The 21,245-nt window shown below is 48.2% G+C and overlaps 4 protein-coding genes across 4 annotated transcripts; 2 read left to right on the top strand and 2 right to left on the bottom strand.

Moving 5' to 3' along the window:
• Positions 1 to 2,620: 2,620 nt before the first annotated feature.
• On the top strand, positions 2,621 to 5,861 carry LAJ45_08710 (uncharacterized protein; the record flags this gene model as incomplete). The annotated part of the gene is made up of 3 exons (XM_046118259.1): positions 2,621 to 3,618; positions 3,685 to 4,690; positions 4,752 to 5,861. The coding sequence occupies 3 exons, from the start codon at positions 2,621 to 2,623 to the stop codon at positions 5,859 to 5,861; spliced, it is 3,114 nt and encodes a 1,037-aa protein (XP_045968536.1).
• Positions 5,862 to 8,051: 2,190 nt separating this feature from the next.
• On the bottom strand, positions 8,052 to 9,664 carry LAJ45_08711 (uncharacterized protein; the record flags this gene model as incomplete). Its single annotated transcript, XM_046118260.1, has 7 exons — positions 8,052 to 8,626; positions 8,680 to 8,765; positions 8,834 to 8,871; positions 8,936 to 9,017; positions 9,086 to 9,372; positions 9,456 to 9,559; positions 9,628 to 9,664. 7 exons carry the CDS (start codon positions 9,662 to 9,664, stop codon positions 8,052 to 8,054), a joined length of 1,209 nt encoding a protein of 402 aa, XP_045968537.1.
• A 419-nt stretch (positions 9,665 to 10,083) lies between these two features.
• Positions 10,084 to 13,097, bottom strand: LAJ45_08712 (uncharacterized protein; the record flags this gene model as incomplete). The annotated part of the gene is made up of 4 exons (XM_046118261.1): positions 10,084 to 10,220; positions 10,280 to 12,293; positions 12,356 to 12,586; positions 12,678 to 13,097. The coding sequence occupies 4 exons, from the start codon at positions 13,095 to 13,097 to the stop codon at positions 10,084 to 10,086; spliced, it is 2,802 nt and encodes a 933-aa protein (XP_045968538.1).
• A 4,147-nt stretch (positions 13,098 to 17,244) lies between these two features.
• Positions 17,245 to 17,579, top strand: LAJ45_08713 (uncharacterized protein; the record flags this gene model as incomplete). Its single annotated transcript, XM_046118262.1, has 3 exons — positions 17,245 to 17,260; positions 17,320 to 17,421; positions 17,488 to 17,579. 3 exons carry the CDS (start codon positions 17,245 to 17,247, stop codon positions 17,577 to 17,579), a joined length of 210 nt encoding a protein of 69 aa, XP_045968539.1.
• Positions 17,580 to 21,245: the final 3,666 nt, after the last annotated feature.

The following is a 21,245-nucleotide window of genomic DNA, read 5'->3' on the forward strand; positions in this document are numbered from 1 at the left end:
CTGGATTTCGACGCAGTGAATATAGACTATTGTTTCTGAGTACGGGATGTACCGGTGTAGTAAAATGGTGAAGCGAAGTGAACTCCGGACCCACGTTATCCAATACCGAAGTTGTTGCCGTTGATGTTGTGCCGTGATAACCGTGAGAGGTCAATGACAACCCTACGGCTGTGGGGTTGAGGAACTTGAGGTTGGGTTGGGAGTTGTAGAGCATTTACTCTCTTCGTCTTCGGAGAATTAAAGCGGTGCGGTCTAGAAGGGTTGCATGTTGTTCTCTGTGGCCCGTGAGTACCGTGCTACGGCCGATAGATAGTAGGGATTGATGATAGTGATTGCTTGAGTACGTTCCGCTCATATTGTGAAGCACCTATTTTGATTTTACGATCGGTCCTACCAGGGAAAAATTTCAAAACTTCGGGCCTTAGGTTATCAACCGGTGCTTCTAAAAAGGTCTTTTAGTTCCGAATTTCACGGCAACAGTTCATCAATAGGTTCTCCTAAATTAAAAGAGCCTGAGGCCTTGAACTGTGTCATTTTTGATCGTAGAAGTGTGTCAATTTGCGTTATGTGTTATAATTGCTCTACATCAAGTGTACCGAAAACTGTGTTATTTTAGACCTTTTCCGTAAAAAGTCATCTCTTGTCAAACAGACATCGTCGAGGTTGTACCCGCATTTTCACATCAGGTTAACCATGTATATACATATCAGAAAGACACCAAGAAACAGATCCAGATTCTGAATAGAAACATACCAAGAGCCCCTTGCAGATGACCAGAACTCGATGATTTGGTATTCCTTATGCAGTGCATATTAGAGATCTATTCTAGACTAGTAGCTATGCACCTGCATCCAACAAAGTCGATCTCGCCCTTCATCAACCCAGTTTACTTTTTTAAAGTCTTGACCACGTTTCCACGTACGTCGATACCATGGATTAGCAACCCAGATTGAGGCTCTCAACACGTCGAGCAATTGCAAGACAGCGTGAACAAGAGGCCCGTGTTCACACCGCATAAATTAACCCAAACCAACCAGCGGAGAGAAAACGTGGGGAAGTTCTACCCCTGCAGGGTAGCATGATGCCAAGATAATACACTGATGACGCTGATTGCGTGGCGCACCCCACACAAATTCTCCGAGCTGCAGACCACGATATCGATTTTCGGAGGGCTCGGGCTTCAAGCATTTTCTTTATGTCCGGCCGAAACGGATAGTTCGGCTTGAGGTTGACGATAGGTTGAGGGAAATCATGAAACCCGATTTTATTTCTAGAGCTGCAATCTATTTCCATAGTGATATCATCTCATTAATTCTGTAGGACAGGCAAGTCCCGTTTATCCGGAATCTGGATTGATTATACAGAAGACTCGGGAGCTTCTAGAGTCGACGAGAAAATCTACAGGAGTACATAAACTGCCGCGGGAAGTGGGCCCTGAGTTGGTTAGTGAAACAATAGAGCGTAAATCTAGTTGGAGCTCTTGGGTTCGGTGTAGCATAATCAATTCAGGGAAGTAGTTATAGTATTACATGTAGCATGCGGTTCACAATTCACTACAGTAATGTAGCCAACTAGAATACTTGAGATTACAGTCGCCCGCCGCTATAACGAATGGAAAAAAAGCCAACCTAAGTGGCTCGGTACAGCAAATATTCGGTATACAAGCGTTCGCTACAACGGCGGGCGGCTGTACGTCCTATACAAGGATATCTCATAGACAGCTACTATTTGTACATGGATTACATAGACCGGGTGAGCATGACCTGTGCCGAGCATCTTATCTGATCACTAGGAATTTATGGCCAAATTAACTCTACATAAATGTATGTATGCAGATTAGATAAGATTGTCGGTACAGGTACATGCTCGCCACAGGTACCGGTCTAGGACATGTCCTGCTGGATAAATCTCGAAATTGGTAGGCATCCAACCTGTCAAAACCCCAAAAGAGAAGGGGGCCTCGGCATTCTAACTTCAACTAATCAATAGTGGGCCCCCAATGAGCAGAAAAGCACTCTTCCTAGATCACGGGACTAATATACCTATTGCGCATATGAGACCTGTTTAGGAAAGCACAAAGTCCTCAACCCCAGATCCACAAGTTGCGTGACAACAATCTGAAAAAGAAATAACGGCAACAGTGTGCCGAGAGAGGGGAAGAAAAGAACAGGCTAGCCAGGTGTGAGCTTGTTTCGTACCAGAAATGATAGATTCTACCCAGCCGCTGATCCTCCACCGGCCGGGATCCGCTTGGGAACTGATTACCGGATGGACCGTGCCTCGGAATTAGGTCATGGCAGCTAAGTAAATCAAAGTCAATTCAATACCTAGCGGTCTTTTTGTTTTTGATCACTGATATATCGATGCCCGAGTCTATGGGCAACTCGGCATTGCCAGCGGGAGTGAGAGATATAAAGACTGCCGTGTTGCCCCAAGGTGAGGACTACTTCAATATCACCACTCACATCAAACATCACTCACAACATCTCTTCATTTGCCTTATTCCATAATTTTCATACCAGAATACCACTCGAATTAACCAAATATCACACTCAAACAGCCTACTACCAACCATAACCTACCATATACCTCAATTCAACATCAGTATAAAGTGATCACCATGGCCCCATCTCGCATTGAAAACTCCGCCGAATCAAAGGCCGCACCTATTGCTTTCACTCTCGACCAGCTCCTTCGTGAGAAGGCCGCCGCAAACCCTAACCAGCAATATCTGTCGTACCCCCGTTCTGGACTCGACTATGTCCACTACACTCTTTCAGATATCGACAGCTTTGCATACAGGGCCGCAAAGAAGTACTCGAAATCTACACCAGCACGTTCAAAATCGTCCCAGCCAACTCGTGTTGTAGCTCTTCTCGGTGCCTCTAATCTGGACTACCTCGTATCAGTATACGCACTGTCAAAGCTTGGATTGACCATCCTGTTCTTGTCAACGAGAATTTCTGATGCTGCCTATAAGCACCTTTTTCAGAAGACGAACTGTTCTGATATTATTATTCAGCCTGCCTTCGAGAAGACAATCAACCGTGTCAGAGATGATTACCCACTCCCGTTGAATGTTATCAAGATGGTAGATAGCTCAATCTATAACCCTTCGGGGGCGCAGAACATCCCCGCCGAGAATACTGGTTTCGACCACGGTTTCGACCATTCTTTGGAGACTGAAAAGCCGCTATGGATCATCCACTCCAGCGGATCCACTGGTCTTCCAAAGCCAGTGGCTTCTACCCACAGGGCTGCGCTCAGCACCGCCAGACTTCTTTCTGCCACTACCTTAAATGCGTTTATCACACTACCATTGTTTCACGCATATGGGGTTATTTCCGTCACTGGAGCTCTTTCTGCTGGCAAAACAATCGCAATGTTCAATGCCGATCTCCCAGTCACTGGACCTTCCATTGTAGAGAGCATGACTACTCTAAATACGGAGCTCTTCTATGCTGTCCCGTACGCTTTGAAGCTGCTTGCAGAAACTGAGGGCGGTGTTGAGGCGATGGCTAAATGTCATAGAGTTGTATTTGGCGGAGCTAGTTGTCCTGATGATCTCGGTGATAACTTAGTTTCCAGGGGGGTGAATCTTGTCAGCTACTACGGATCGTGAGTTTTCCCCCCAAATCCATTAACAATTGAGAGAGCTTATAGAACTAATCGTTCAACTTCCAGTACTGAAAACGGTATCGGCTTATCATCCCTCCGCGAAGAAGGCGATAACGAATGGAACTACCTCCGCCCTCTCCCATCCTTCAACAAATACTCTCAGTGGGAGCACGTTACTTCCAATATCTACGAGCTTGTCATCAAAGGCGGCTGGCCATCACAATCACTCACCAACCGTCCCGACGGCTCCTATGAGACTCACGACTTGTTCCTACAGCACCCCACAGACCCCAACAAGTGGAAATACTATGGGCGTCTCGATGATACCATTGTCCTCTCTAACGGTGAGAAGGCCAATCCGGTCACTCTTGAACTCTTTGTAAGGGAAAATCCATATATCAAGGAGGGTCTCGCGTTCGGCGCCCAGAGGCCCCACTTGGGAATGTTGTTGGTTCCAAGTGAGAAGGCTGCAGGGTTAAGTCGTGATGAGCTTGTTGAAAAGATCTGGGAGTCTGTGGAGGCCGGTAACGAGAACATGCCCGGGTATGCGAAGATCTCGAAGGAGATGATCGGTTTCCTCCCGCCTGGTGTAGAGTACCCAAGAACCGACAAGGGTACCGCTATCAGAGCTGCATACTATGCAAAGTATGCCAATGAGATCGATGCTCTTTACGATGCTTTTGAGAACCATGCCGCACAGGATGGTCTTGAGCTTTCGGAGGAGGAGACTAAGCAGTTTATCAAGAAAGAGCTAGTCAAGATCCTTACGCTCGATGATGCTTCAAAGCTCCAGGATGATACCGATTTCTTTTCCCTTGGACTTGACTCTTTGGGCGCTATGCAGATTCAAGGAAAGATTGTTCGTGAGCTGAAGACTGGTGGGAAAATCGGCCAGAACGTTGTCTTTGAGCAGCCAACTCTTAAGAAATTGGCAGGGTACCTTCACCGTCTTAGAACTGGTGAGAGCGAGCAGATCGATTCTCAGAGTGAGTTGTTGCAGCAATTGATTGAGAAGTACTCGGATCTCCCTCAACATGTTCCTGGAAATTCCAAGCCGGATGGTGATTACATCGTAAGTTACCTTCACAAATTATCACTCGTTTTGTATTTCAATGCTAAAAAGACTTTGACAGATTGTTACCGGTGCTACTGGATCTCTTGGTGCCCATATTGTCGCTCAGCTTGTAGCTAAAGACACTGTGCGCAAGGTCTACTGTCTCGTCCGTGCTAGCTCCCTAGAGAAGGCCAGTGAGCGTACGATTCAGTCTCTCAAGGATCGTCATATCTACAACACCCTCACCGCCTCTCAGCTGTCTAAAATTGCCGCATTCCCCTCGGACTTCAGCCAGAAGACCCTTGGTCTCTCCTCTGAGATCTACGAGGAGCTGCTTGACAACGTCAACATCGTGATCCACTCTGCCTGGTCCGTCAACTTCAATATGGATGTGACCTCATTCGAAGCCCAGCACATTGGTGGTTCCCACAATCTCATGACGCTCTGTCTGAGCTCCCGCCGCGCCACTCCCGCAACATTCAACTTCTGTTCCTCTATATCTTCTGTTCTCAACACTGACTCCAAGACCATCGCCGAGGCTGAGCCCACTACATTCGAAAATGCAATGCCCATGGGTTATGCTCGCTCTAAGCTCGTCACAGAGAAGGTCTGCGCCATTGCTGCCCGCAACACGACCCTGCCAGCTCGTGTCCTCCGTATTGGACAGGTCGTTGGTGACACCATCCATGGCTGCTGGAACGCCACCGAGGCTATCCCACTCACCATCCAGTCAGCACTCACAATCGGATGTCTTCCTCGCCCCGTCACTGATGAGATTGTCTCGTGGCTCCCAGTCGATATCGTGGCCAGCACCATCATCGACCTCTCATACCTTTCTGCTGAGGATGTTGCACGAGATGCCTTCTTCAATGTATCCCACCCTGGTCTTACATCGTGGAACAATGACTTCCTTCCTGGTCTCCGCGCCGCCGGGTTGAAGTTTGAGGAGGTGACACCCACAGAATGGCTCAAGAGGCTCAGCGAGTCGAACCAGGACCCTGCAGTCAACCCGCCAGTCAAGTTGTTAGAATTTTTCGGCGCCAAGTATGGGCAGGATACGGTTGAGAGTGTGCCATACTCTCTCACGGATAAGAGCCAGAAGTACAGCACCAGCTTGGGTCAATGCAAGAAGGTTGACGAGGCGTTGATTGGAATATTTTTGAAATTCTGGCAGGAGCAGTGCTGGTAGAGGAGTTTATTTATTTTAGTAGATGGAAATTGGGATTGGATGGGGAGGTGGGATAGGTGTCTGGAATTGCGGGAATTTTTTTTTTTTTTTTCTTTCATAGACTTTGTTTGTAGTTATTAGATTCCCTTACCTTGTTTATGTGTCGTGATTTAATGATTTTTCCTGTTATTATCTGGTTTGAATAGTGTGAGAATGGTTTGAAATAGATCTTTATTTTCCTGAATTGGTTGTGTGGTTTTAACCATGTAATATCACTCGGATCCCGTTTAAACTCAGAATAGAAACATTAATTAATTACACGATGTTATTAATTATACCGAATCCATGCACACCGAATCCGACAGACTACTTATCACCACCCTCGAAAAACTAGCTGAGTCGGTTTTGAGAGGTACGCAACCCCAAGCTCATAGTCCCCCCAACCAAGCCTTCGATGTACCAAACCCAGCCGTTTCATTAACAGGATACCTTCTACTCTCAAACCCTTGAGGAGGTTTCCCGCTATATAGGTTATGATTGTGAGCGAGGTTATATATCACACCAGCTGTTGGTCAAAAATAGGTGACTATATTACTTCTCTAGAGAGGCCAATATAAGTCTTCCATACGGGTAACAAGAAATAATATGAGGGTGAGGGGGAAGCCAAATATGCATAAGTACCTATCCCTATAACCACGTTGTCCCCAGGCTCCCCACTTTATTGACTGACTGATTCATTGAGTATATGTAGCTTTCCAGCTAAATGGTATGTTGGTCCCTACCGTCTCGTTTCCAGACCTTTTTTGCCTGCTGCTAGTATTAGTATAACTACCCGAAACTATATAGCTTCAGGCTAGAGCGATCTTTAGGGGACGAATATACGGGCGTCGTTTGCCTACCATGAGGGTAGGCTTGGAATTGGGAATAATATTCCTTTAAATACTAACTCACAAACGTAGGGTCAAGCGATAACACAGTTACTAAAACATATATATTCAGTCTAGCCCTTAATTTCCTCTACGCATCAACCACATGAAGCCTAAGTTTTATCATCCCAAGCTACTCTAGGTAGCTCAATGGAAAAGACTATATACACTAATGCTATCTCTTCTCATCGATCTTGCCGTCGACATAACCCCACCAGGGTAAAGATGACGATCAGAAAACGCCACAAAACACTTACGGTTTAGCGAAATACCACGACAAGAGCTGGGGAAATAAGCCCAGACATAATTAACCGAGGCAAGCGCACAGACTCTGGGGAAGCCTTTTTTAATCTTCTCTGTGGGCTTGATCGGCCGCAGGGGATGAAGAGAAAGAAAAAATACCTATCCGTGGCTACTTCCTCTAGCTACATACGATGTGAGTGACTTTGTCGAAAATAATCTCTCACGGCCCTGCGTGCCTTGGCTCGTGTTGAGATTAACGACACCCACTCTACTCTTGTCTCCCTAGGACGACCGGAGATCTCTACATAGGACCATTCATCAAGGATTGTGGAGATGAATGTATGATTAGACGGTGCCTAGTACTTGATTTTTCACTCAGAATCAGTGCCACCGAAGTCATTGTCCAAAGACTTTTCCTGCAGTGCATAAAGACAGACCCCATTTCAATTTCTTAGCCGCCACTTCGGGTATTCCGACACTTTATATCCAGACCCATCGATGAGTTTAATTTTCTGGAGGAAGGTTTGAGCTTTGGTTCCTTGGCTAGTATAAACATGGCATAGCCCCTCAGATAAGTTATCGATAGAGGACGATGGTGCCCAAGGTATGCCGAAAAAATTGGCATCGCGAATGAATCCTATGCCCTGTTAGCCCTAAATGATTTCCATCAATAGAGTATGTACATCACCTCCCTTAGGATATTAATGAATTAAACAAAAAAAAAACCCCCCCCTTAGGATTGGGCGCCACAATTTGGTTGACGAGTGATGGGTTGTGAAAAGAATGTGAAAGTCCAGTATAACGCATAAAGTTGAGGATTAAGAATGATTAAGATCCTAAATAATTCGTAGCCAATCATTCCTCGCCCAGTAACTAATCATATAGAAGGTGAGGTTATTATTGCTACCTAAACTCCCAGAAAAGTAACCCACACAATATTGACTGCTGATCTACATCTCATACCACTCCAGACATCCACCCTCTGCCACAACCAAATTGTCACCTACAAACTTCAATGCCCTGATATTACCCTCAGCACCCTTTAGTCCCACCTCCCCATATCCTCACCAGATATAGCCGAGAATATTTTCGCCCCATCTACATCCCCGGCATCTGCCACAAGTCCTTTGTCCATAGACACATCGAACCCCATTCCCTCCACCGTCCGTTTATTCCCATAAACCTTGACCGGTGTAGTTCTCTCCGCAAAGCCTTTACTGGGGCTTGGTGGGTGCGGGTATCTCAAATCATACAGTGCACACCCCATAAGTCCCTTCACCATCATTGATACATCGTTCAATGCGCGTATGTGGGTGATCGGGGTGTTATGGCTCACAACCATAGTCCCTCCGACTCCCTCCCTCTGACGTATCCGGATATCAAAAAGACGCATCGCACCATCCCGAGATCCACACACGAAACCAAACGGCTCGTTTGGGAGGAATTCAACTGCAAAAACGTCGCTGCTGGTGGTAAACTGGTGGCTCTCGCGGTCATGTGGGGGCCCACGTATGCAAATGACTCCCATGTTAGTACCGACTGCCATGTCTCCGTTGTAAGGAGAGGATGTAGAGGTCCACATGGAGCGTATAGGGCGCTGGAACGTGAGGTACTGGCCTGGCGGATGTGAGTGAACTCTACAGAGGAGAGAGAAGTGTGGATATATATACCAGATGTTAAGGAACTATCACTGCCTGGATCTGGTAGGCTAGTGCGATATATCGCTGGGCTTGCTGTACCGCCTAGGCATGTTGCGCTAAAACAAATCAAGAATACATCAGTCAGATATATGACATTTCATTCTTTGAGGTTAGGTGCACATACATCAACATTCTTTGCTTAGATATACACACCGATGTAATCTACAAACCATCACCATTAGCAACCTTAATTCATACTCTCGACTAAAATATTAATATTCCATACCTCGGAGGTGAAATGGTGCAAGCTCTGTACTCTCGCCCTATCACACCTCATAACACCATCCTCTCTCGTCGCCGGTGCAGAACTACATGTCCACACAATCAGTACCACGCCACCCTCACTCAACCCCTCCCAGGACCAAGGAGGACATACACAATATGCCCCGCGACCGTGCCAATGACGACAGTTCTCTCTTTGCCAACCTCGGCATCTTCACACGCAAATGCCATAATCTCGCCGCCTACTGAAGCCACATCCCAGAGCCTATTCTTCCTCAACCCCAATGCATAAACGCGTCTTCCAGCCTCCTCGAGCTCGAACGGCGTAGCGGCGCCGAGCTCGCGCTGAAGCGTGCAGCGCAGGAAAGGGCTGTGGCTCAGTGGGCATTTACGGCGTAGCTTGAGGCGGCGGAGGTTGGTTTGGTTTTGCTCTTCAATACGCTAGAAGATGGATTGATGGGGTTAGTTAACGAACAATGCAACACTGATATGGTAGGTAGATATGGGTGAAGGGTCCTTTGTACCTGGGTTTCTTCTTGTTGCTTCTGTACGCTGGATGGGCTGTAGAATGATGCCGTTGGAGCCGCATGGTTGGGAAGAAGACGGAAATAACGTCCTTTGACGGCATCTATAGGAGTGTTAGGACCCACGGAGATCACTCTCGGAGATGATACGCAGTGAAGTGAAAGACCGTACCGTAGTAAAACCCCGGAATTTCTGCGGGTGCACTCATGGTTAAGATTGTTAAGCTCACTGATCATGTTGTTTGGTTGCAGTTGGGATGTGAGAGGCAAAGATGGACTTGCTCAGAAATCTGAGCTTCTTTGAACAAAGCATTAAACGTCACAGCTCAAGATGATTCACAAGGGTCTGAAAAAAGTAGTTGACAACGTAATTGAATTGTCGTAAGAAAGAAAACATGAAAATCATACAAACATTTTTTCGTCCAACAAGAATAACATTGAACTGTCTAACATTAAGACACATCCGAGAGGAGGGTAATAACAAAAAAACCCGACCCACTCACTCCCCGGAGTGCAATTTACAAACTAATGTATCCAAAACCCCAGCGCCCTGTGGCCTGCCTACCAAACGAAAAAGATATCATTCTATAGTACATCGCCATAACCCCGTATTAACTATAATTCTAATTTATGAGCTCTTCTCGTGCTGTGTAGAGACACGCTGGAGAGAAACGACGAAATCCTCAAGAGATCGCTTCTTAGCGTCCTTCTTGGGGGTCTTTCCGTGCATGAGGTTGTCGAATGAGACAGAGTCCTGGAGAAGGTCTGTGATAGAGAGTTAGTAACAATGATCAAAAGTAGTGAGGTAAAGTGATTAGACTTACAGTAGACTCCACCCATGACACAGAAGATACCGAAAGAAAAGATCCAGATACGGACGACAGCAACGATGGAAGTCTGCTCGTTACCCTCGAACCAACCGAAAATAGTGAAAAGGGTGGCAATGATATCGACGACCAAGATGGCGCCAGACAACTGCCATGAGGGGATGGAGCTCCAGAAGGGGCCGTTCGCACGGGTGATGAAAATGAGCCAGTTCTCAGTGAGGGAGATCTCCAAGAACAAGACCTCGTCACGGTTACCGAAGTTCTGGGCAATACCACCATCGGCGCTTCCGTGGGCAAGCATGGTGGTGAGGGCAATCCAGGTACCGATAGCAAGAACGATTCCGAGAAGGATAGACATTCCCCAAAGACGGGGGAGGTTCCACTTGACGGGAGTCTTGGAGAAGGGAGCGTTGTCGTAGGCGATGGCAAGGGTAGCGATATCAGCGAAAATGGCAATGAAGACGACAAGGTTCAAGTTGAGAGACTCGTTGAGAATGGCGATCCAGAGACCCAAGAAGATTTCCAAGTGAAGAGACAAGGCAATACGGTAGACAACGTAGGCGTACATGCGGTGGAAAATCTGGCGGGAAGTCTTGAGGGCGTCAATGATGGCAGAGAGACCAGGAGCCAAGAAGACGATATCGGCAGCAGAACGGGCAGCATCGGAAGCACCTTCGACGGCAATACCGGTATCAGCCTTCTTGAGCGAGGGGGCATCGTTAACACCATCACCAGTCATAGCAACAAGGTAACCACGCTGTTGGAGAATCTCGACGACGTTGTACTTGTGTTGGGGGAAGACCTCAGCGAAACCATCGGCAGCCTCAACGAAATCGTAGACCTCAGAACCGGGCATGTCACCACCACCAGAAAGACCAAGACGTTCAGCGTTGTAGATGTTGGTACCAAGACCGAGCTGGCGAGAAGTTTCACGGGCAATACCGACGGCGTCACCAGTCAACATCTTAATCGAGAGACCGAGAGTCTTGGCTTCGTGGACAGTCTTAGCGGTATCGTGACGAGGGGGGTCAGAGCAAGGCATAATTCCGAGAATCTCCCAGTGACCTTCACCACGCTTGCGGGCAACACCAAGGGAACGGAAACCACGGGTAGCGAATTCGGCAACCTTGTTCTTGTAGTCGTTGGCAATTTCCTCGGGAATGGGGTGGTCTTCCTCGACAGTGCGGAGAACGAAAAGAGGGGCACCCTTGACACAGACAATGCGCTCACCCTGGGGAGACTCGACAACAGCGGTAACCTTCTTTGAGACGGGGTCGAAGGGGTGGAACTCAAGGACTCTGTAGCGGGAGAGGACGTTCTTGGCACGGGGGTAGAAACGGAGAGACTTCAAGAAGGCCTTGTCAATGGCGTCCAAACCCTTCTTCTTGCGGGAAGCGGCCAAACAAGCGGTAAGCATGAGATCATCGGCCTCAACACCCTCAACAGTGTAGGGCTCAGCAAGAGAGAGCTTGTTCTTGGTGAGAGTACCGGTCTTGTCAGAGCAAAGAATCTCGACACCAGCAAGGGACTCAATGGCGGAAAGCTTCTGGACAATAGCCTGCTTCTTGGCAAGGTAGGCGGCACCGACAGCCATGGTGGTGGTAACGACAGCGGGAAGACCGACTGGGACACCGATGATGGTAATGGCGAGGGTGAATTCCAAGATGTGAACGATTCCGTTGGAGCGGTAGAAAGATGAAACCCAGACGACAAGGAGAGTGAAGATAACAAGAACCAAGAGAACAGTACCGATACCGTTGAGAACCTCAGTGAAATGACCAGATCCGGCAGAAGCAGCAGAGACAAGGGCAGCAGCGCGACCGACGAAAGTGTTGTCACCAGTGGCAGTAACGACCATGAAGGCCTCACCACGCTTGATAGCGGAAGACGCGTAACATTGGTCACCCTTGTGCTTGTCGACAGCGAGAGATTCACCAGTGATGGCAGACTGATCAACTTGGAGGAACGCGTCATCGGTAACAATGCGACCATCAGCGGGGATAATGGTACCCTAAATTGTTATAATTAGTATGCGTGAAGTAATAATGATGTAGTGTGGGCGTTGTAACTAACCTCCTCAACCTGGAGAATATCACCGGGGACGACCTGAGGAGCCTCAATCTCGAAGAGACGACCATCACGGAGAACAACAGCCTTAAGAGCGAGAGTCTTTTTCAACTCCTCGACGATAGAACCAGCCTGGAATTCCTGAACGAAACCAACACAAGCGTTGAGCAAAAGAAGAGCACAGATAACACCAAAGTCGACCCAATCCTCAAGACCGGCAGCAAGAATAGCAGCAGCCTGTGTAATAGTGATGTCAGTAATCGTGAAAAAAATTATCAAAGCGTAGAAGTAATCTCCTAAGCGAGAAAAAGATAAGGAAGATACTGACCTCCATGACGAACTGGATGGGACCAACGAAGTACATCAAAAACTTGAGGATGAGATTCTCCTTCTCCTCCTTCATCTGGTTGAGACCGTACTTCTTGCGGCGCTGGTCAACCTCAGCAGAGGTAAGACCGGTGCGGGTGTCAGTCTGAAGCAGGTCCTCGGGAACGGGGCGAGCGCTGGAGCCGGGAACGGCGTCGTTGTCATCTTCGATCTCTTCATGTCCGTCCTGGGATTCAAGGTCATCAATCAATTGATCAATGTCCTCGTCCTCCTCATCGTCGAGAGGAGTTCCCTCGGGGTTCTTCTCGTCAATGGCATCATGCTTCTCAGACCCGATGCCACTTGAAGGGATGTGGGTTCCAATATGAGGCGCATCGCCTGCAGAGGAAGAGTATTGGGGGTTGGTCGACGGGTTCGACATTTTTGTGATGCTTGAAATTGTTGTAGCAGCACTCGATGGCGAATGTACGAATTGTTGAAAGGGGGGGGTGGGAGTGGAAGAGAGGTGGTGGGAAGTGGTTGAGCTTTATAAGTTGATTTCGGAGCAAGTAACGAATAGCGTAATACGTTGGATTTGAGTACCAAATGCGGGCAGAATCGACCTAGCGCAAAGAAGCGACACAAAAGATAAATTTGTGTTTTAGGGCTAGGAAGAAGCCTGGGAGGGAATTGTCCGCACACACCGCTGCGCGATTGCCGGGAAAGATTTTGGATGAAATCTTTTAAGGCTGTCCGAATCACAAAGCAACGGTGAAGAAGAGAAGAAAAAAAATCTACTTCGGCGGGAGAAGAGGTCGAACTATATACCACACTTTCTCACGAGTACGCCCGCGGGCCTGGGGCAAACACTTTTACGGAGTAGCGTGAGGGAGTTTGGGGGGGGGGGTGTAGGGACTGGGTAGAGCAGATTTGGGGGGGGGGAAGATTAATGGTGGATGGTGGAACTCTCTTAGTGGGTGGAGGTGCTTTCTGCTTCTGCTGCTAGAGCTACCGCTGTTGGCTGGCTGTCTGGCAAGAACGGCTTCCTCTCCTACTGCCTGATGGTGCTCTCTACAGTTGCGGTACGGTCTACCTACTGGCTGTTGCTGGCTGGTTACCACATTCGCTCAACTGTAACTGTACCTTACAACATTCCAAGCCTAACCGCACTTACACTGGTCTGGGGGTGGAAGGGAGAAGCTTGGATGCCGCATACTACCGTACTTGCTTGCCTCCTGCGAGTGGAGGGATTGTGGATGGATCCTGGGTGGATGCCGCCCGATTGCTTTTTCCCTCCGGGCTTGTCTTGTCGGGAAATAGCCTAGTGGCAAAGCTGGGGGTGTTGAGTGAGAGAAACCCAAGTAGGGTACGAGTGAGTGGGGTGTCCCTTTCACACATGCAGACAGGGAATCAACAACCGGGGGAAGAAGGTAGAGGCAGAGGCAGTAACTTTCCCACCAGACCCAGGCAGTACAGGTCCTGCCCTTTTTGCGCGATTCCCTCGTCCAACGTAACCAGACAGACGATTACCCGAAAAAGTAAAAAAAAATTCAACGTGGGAGAATAGACCAGCAAAAGGCAGAAGAAAAAAAATTTGACCTCCCCCGGAAACAACTGCCATCAGCCACCCAGCCATCCAGCAGTCGGTCTCTCTCACTCTCTGGCTTCGGCCGAAGCTGTCCAGCTTCCCTCCCGCTTACGCGCCAGTTAGTTAATCGATCCTTCAACCTAAACGCTTCACTGGAGAAATTCTCCCGTACAACGTTAAAATCCCCAATCAGCGATGAGGGAAATTTAATCATAGTAATAATAGCCAAAGACAGAAAAAATATTAATGTGCCCCAAATATTAATGACGGCACGCGGTCACAGCTTATCACTCACTTTTCAACACGTAACACAAATAGCCTCATACAATTACAATTACCTACATGTACTCTCTAGTCTCTACAATTATTTTTACTCCACGTAGAGATAAGGATTTCGAGATGTATTCTCGTCTCTGTAGCAGCTAGCCCCAGACCGCTCTAGAAACATAATCCAGCCGTGTAGTAGCTACGATTTCAACGCTCTTCAATTGGTAACTTTTTCTCCCCAAAAATTTAAAATTAAAGATGAGCAAAAATAAACCAAAAAGAAAAGAAAGGAACAACACAAGTCCTCAGTCATCTCACCCACCCCCCAAACCCGAACCTAAACCCCAACCTCATCGACATCATCGTCGTCAATAAAAAGGAAACAGCGGCACTCGCTCACTCTGAGCCGCGAACCGCTAGGTACCAATACGGATGTGCCTACCAGAACTAGAAATGTACATCTTGTTCCAAACCCTTCTGCTTCAAGCCGAGTGACCTACAGAGTTCATAAACCTTTTGAGGTACTCGCTTCACCCCCTATCAAGGGTTCAAATGCCAGTCAGAGTACGGTACCTGCTCTACAGTACCTACATGCCCCTAGGTACTGCTGTCAGAATACACCTGCCCAGGCTACCCCGGCCATATTTCCTAAATCCCCAATCTCCAAACAAAGTAGCCCGCGAGCTTCATTTGTTTCACAACTTATGAATTGACCGACAAAGATGGGAAGCGTGAGATGAGACGAGATGAAGCACCAGCTAGTACATAGACGATAATGGATTGCCCGGTATCCCAACCCTGGACACCCCCCCCCCCCCCCTCGCTCCCCCGGAGAGTTTACCCCCTCCAAAAAAGGCGAAATGTAACGGGGCTCACCGTTCACCGTGCTTTGATTGACGTTCATCATGGTGGTGGTCGAGCTATTCCCCACCATGTCCATCACGAACCTTAGCAGATCGCGCAATGGCAAAGATTCGCACCGGTCAAATTGCCGTTGATTATCTGGGCTTTTTCTTCTTTTTTCTTGCTCCCCACGGCGTTTTCATTGGCTCAACCCTATCTAGATACACCCTTTCCATTCTCTGGGTGCGGCGACGACGGCTTGGGAAGAAAATATTGCAAAAGGGGAAAAAAAAAAGAGGAGAGGGAAAAAAAAGTCGAAATCGGTTCGCCTCCCGACCCTTGCACCGGTTTTCTCCATCCAATCTCGGTCTGTTTGGCCCATCATTCGCGTTTCGCGAAGATGACGCCTAGATACTAGTCTACGATACCCTACCTCCCCTCTAACCTCCCCGCGATAATTATTGCGTACCAAGACATTGACACGATCCTTCATGCACAATCGATCGTCCATTATGTTGGATAGGGCCTGTGTAGTACTTGAATGATGATGATGTAGTTAAGTAGGGGCCACAAGTTATTTCTCCGGGTATGTAGGCATCGTAGGTTATGTATTCTACATCCAGGGCGGCCGGGGGGCGGCGGCCATACCTAGTGGGCTGGATTCAACACTGGTTGGGTAGATTTTTCGGAGGGGGCAAGTTGGCTCGTGGGATATCTACTCTACCTACTATCTTGACCAGCTTGCCCTTGGCCATGGTGTTGTAGACGAGATGAGATCTAATCCGTCGAGCTAGTAGAAATTTTCCGAACGAGCGAAGCTCCTAGGAAAAGAAAGAAAGAGAAAAAGGGAGGGCCACCACTAAAAAAAAAAAATCATGTGGGAGCTGGTTGGCTGGTTCGTCCGAAGCATTCCGGCCGGAGTGTGGGGAAGAAAGAAAAAAACTAGATACACTGCTCTACGCAGGCACAACCGTACTTCTTCTTCGACTTGCTGCATGGAAGGGGGAATAGAAACCTATCTGTTCCATCTAGAAGCACTTCTGTCGGGCCCCTTTCACTCCCACTCGTTCTAATTGCACATCTGCCTGCGTCGGCCATACTGATCTACCCAAACGTAACGTTCTGGTGTCGCTATCTCTGAGACTACCTTCCAAGAGATCCAAGACGGAGCTCTTGAAGATTTGGGAATGCAGAGACGTTTCTGTCTCTGGTTACGAGCGAAACATACGCGCGCACCGCCAAAGCGTTTAATTGATGATATCCCTATTCCTATCATCAATTATAATTATTTCATTGCAATAATTCTGTGTCGTTGTTGTCGGGGGTCAGCCTGTCATCATCATCATTAACGATGTCACTGCATTGATTGGTGTCTTGTCACTGTATGTATAGGTCTTTGACCGCACGAGCAAGAGCCGCGGCGTATTATTATTTTATTGAAGGGTAGAGTTGTTTTTTTCTCCTGATATTTCACAAGCTTAAGTTGAGCATGAGGCATTATGGATGGGGAATGAGGGGATATGAATACATGCGCGATATTTTGATACAGAATTTCTGTTCACCCCTCCACTCTCCGCTCCCCACATTCATGTCGGTCAGCAGGGTAAGCCTTACTTTTCTACCTAGCTCCTCTACTCTACGTGACAGAGAATTTCCAGATATGAGGAAATACTTTGTGGGTGTCCGTGTTGTCACTGTTGTTGTGCTTGACCTTGATTGATCGCACCGTAACCCCCAACCCCAACCCAATCGCCGTGTTATCCGCTCGTGAAAACTTCGAGGGATTTTTTGGTTTTGTCGCCCTCCTACCTCCTCGTCGTCCCCGTCCACTTTGTTAATTCCCACCCTGTCTTGCCGTGCCGACTGAATGCCGAGGCATAGGAATTAGGATATGGGGGGAATTGAAAGTAAGTAATTCGAGACCCTGGGTTGGGTAACTTGGGTTGTTGACTTGTCCACTCGGCAGGGTCGGCACAAGATTCAATCAGATTTGACCGCCGCCAGCTGCTAACTGCTGCCTCGTTACCAGCCACCCACCGACCAACGAGGCAGACAGAGAGACAGGCAGGTAAGCAGGCACAGATTAGATTACACCCTGCGTCAACTATTTAGGTAGAGTAACGTACTTGGTAAGATTCTGCGTGTGTTCCCTCGGGAAGACCCTGGTTAGCTGTGGAGATGGGCCACCTCGGGCTGCAGCAGCCAGTTATTTACGAGAGGGATTGACAAAAGAGCGATAAGCGATAGAGCAAAGGCATGCAGGCAGACAGGCTAGGGACAAATCCAAAGTCACGCGTGGTCATGGTGGTGGTAATGGCGGTAGTGGTGATGGGATGGAGGCTCTCTCAGCGGCTTATTGACTTACTCTTACGCTACATGCTGCTCGCCTGTGGTAGCCGTGTTTCTTTGCCTTCCGCGAAACCTTCAATTGATTCTATCTCACCTCAAAAGCCTCAAGGCGAGGCCGATAGTTCATGATGATTTGTGATCAAGCTTCTGTTCCACGAATCGCAATTGGCCCTACTCTGCTCTTCTGGCATAGTGTACTAGTACGAACAGCTATTCGATATTCCACAGTCTAAAGGATTTACTACCGATCATGTACCTATTCCAGGTTACCTGTCTACAGGACTACACTGGGTGAGCAGGCAGGTACATATAGGTACATACTGTACTTACAGTACCTACGTAGCTACGTACTCTTCTACCTTCCTTCCTTCTACCTTCCTTCCCTCCTTCCTTCCTCACTTCGACCTTTCTCCAGATGATGTCGCGCTGGCCATTCACAACTTAATCCGTCTCGGGGAGCTTTCCCCGACAATCCCGGGGTGATGGGGATGCGACTTCTAAGTTCTCACCAAGCACCAGCGAAACTTCGACGTTAGTTCTGGGTTATTTCCCAGTGGCCATGGATCTATGCCGTATTGGGTCTACTTCACGATTGACAGCTGGCTCTTCGCCAACCACGAGGGCAGGCAGAAGGCAATTGCAGCCAAGCTAATGTAGGTACCTTTTTTGCATGTTCTTCATTTACATGCAGTTAGGCCCTTTGGTCGTTTACTCTGCTCTACTCTAAAGTGCCTCTCTCTACCCACATCCCCCACTATCACTATCACTAGCAGCTCTCCACACAAACAGCTCTTATGATTTGTACCTACATTAGCGGGGGGGACGAGGGGGGCCGGGATGTGAAATTTAGCGGTCAGGGCCGGGGGCTAGCCAGCGAGTAGCGGTGTGGGAAAACCATGCCAGCCAGCCAGGCCAGATCTTTCGGGTTCCGAAACGAACAAGCTTGCTCCGCGAGAAATGATCCGCAACCTCCGATTTCTATCTAGAGAGTGGAAATCTACGGGGGGAGGAAGGCTAGAGGGAAAAGGTACACATGTGGCACATGCCACACACTTTGCTGCACATTTACACAAAAAACTCGGTCGGGCCTGCGTCGGGTTCCGATGGAGAGATGAGACCGGATTTGTTTTCCTTTGCCTCCATCTTCTGGTCCCTTTCGAATAGACACTCTTTCCTTACTCTGGTTTTCTGCACACAAGTTCGCGATCGTACTACTGTAGAGTTTTGTACTATATACGTAATTCCTATGTAGGTAGAATTAAGAATACCTTACTCCGGGAAGAGGTGTACTACCAAAAATAATAGGACGGTGTAACAGAGCGCTGTCATGGTTTTTTCCTGTTATCGTATCATTTCTCATCTCGTGAAGTCATCGCGGATTCTTCCCTTTTCTTCCTTTTTGCACGATGCGCAGAATCGAATTAATGAGAGCGCTAACGGCACCGCACTGGATGGTTGGATGGTTAACGCCACTGCAAATCAAACAGTTGCAGTAGAGGTAGAGTAAAGGTAATTACGGCTTCGTGCAGTGCAGTAAATGATATGCGGCGTTGCAATTGCAGTTGATTCATTCGCCCGCTCGTTCTGGCGCTCTCGCGCTCACGGCGCTCGCTCAACGTCGCGCCCGCGCGGCCGGATTAACTATGTATGCCGATACATACTCTTTCTGTCTCTGTCTCTCTGTTCGGTTCTCCGTACCTACATGAACCAGCCGTAGGTACATAGAGTACTCAATGCCTAATATGTAGTTCCAGGGTCTCTGCTCTAGCTCTGCAGGGTCCGCTGGCTGACCATTTTTCCGGTGGATCATCAGATATCACCCGGAATTAATACTTCTCGCCGCCACCGCACGATACTCCGAACAGATGGAGGTACGTCCAACGGCTCTGGTAGAGTAGATAAAGTAGAGTACTTGTACTTAGGCATCATGTATATGTAGAGTATGCATATATCATCCTCACCTATAAGGTACGGCACCACTACCGTACCGTAGGTACATGTCCCTACATACCACCGCACCACTTCCGTAATCCAATGCTGGGTACATCATGCAAGATTCCATCAACTAACAGGCGCAATCACCACACTTTACGGATCTAGATTTCGAACCCTTCCCTCCCTCCCTCTCTCCTCGTTGTTTGGTGGTGGTGTCCATGGTGGGGGTGGTGGGCACGCTGCAATTGCAACGGGTGCTACTGCCTGGCGATGTGTGGTGGTGCTGCAAGTAAAACCTTCTTTTTTTCTTCCCCAGGCTTTTTTTTCTTTCGTTTCGGTGGTTTTTCTAGAATATTTTACTCCCGACTGCCTACTGCAGTGCTATGTAGGGGTGGAGGGGTGGAGGGGTGGAGGGCGGAGGGGGTATTTTTGGTTTTGGCCCCGCGTGGGCGCTGCTTTACAGGTAGCGTTTTTGTTTGCATTTGCCTTTGCCTTTACCGCTGCCTTTGCCCTTAGGCTCGAATTCGTATCTGGCGACCCCGGGTGCGGTGCAGTGCAATTGACGGTACGGGTACGGTAGAGAAAAGCAGAATTATAGTTGTAGTTGGTTCGTTTCGTTAGCTAGAAAGTAAATCATCGCCAAAACCTTTTTTTTTTCTCCCAGAAAAAATAAAAAAATAAAAAAAATAATTCAATGTCGACATTTCTACATGTGGGTTTTTTTCTTTTCTGAATCCCCCACCACCATTATTTTTACCATTACCACCACCACCACCTACAGACTCCGATCCACAAGTTAACCTCAGGTCTCAGTGTTGTTGTCGTCGGAAAAATTTTGCCTCCCCCGGCCGCGCCGGGTCGGTGCGGCATTTTACGCGGACTTGCTTTTATCCTTTTTTTTTTCGCATTCACGATAGATATGGGGTAGGGTAAGGTAGATTGATAGATCACCCACACCACCCGCACGCGCCACCACCACCACCACCACCACCACGGTATGAGACGAGCGGAAAAACTACTCTTGGAGTCTACTACAGATGTAGATGTAGATGCAGAAGGGTATTTAAACGGTACCGTTAAGATACAGACAATGAGATCGCCAATATTCCAATTCTCCCATGGCCCAGGCGCGGGTACGGGTGATATGTATCTCTACATACTGCGCGGTGGGAGATCGAGAGAAAAGGCAATTATGAATTGCGTGGATGCAGGTGGGGTTTTCCTGGTTTACGTGAATTAAAAGTGTACATAGCTGTAGATAGATCTGCTGTGGGATGTACCGATGGATGTATCGAGTACTTTCAACGTCTATCAACACCACCACACCTCGTGTACTCGTAGAGAGAGGTACACCAGACATGAGAGACAGAAGTACCAGCTTTAGAAACCCCCGCAATACTCCCTCGTACTTTCCCCTCCATCACTCCACCACTCAGCTTCCCCTCCACTCGTAACCATAACCTAGAGTACCCTAACCCCCCGCACATGGGGTACATCACAGCTATTTAGAATACAGTTGTGTCAGCAGAAACCCTCCCTCACAGTGGGTAGCCAACCTAGCCAACCAACCAACCAACACCAATTGCAACACCAAATCCCACTCACAAA

The sequence above is a fragment of the Morchella importuna genome (assembly GCF_003444635.1).
Source record: "Morchella importuna strain M04M26 chromosome Unknown Morimp01GS031, whole genome shotgun sequence".
NCBI lineage: Eukaryota > Fungi > Ascomycota > Pezizomycetes > Pezizales > Morchellaceae > Morchella > Morchella importuna.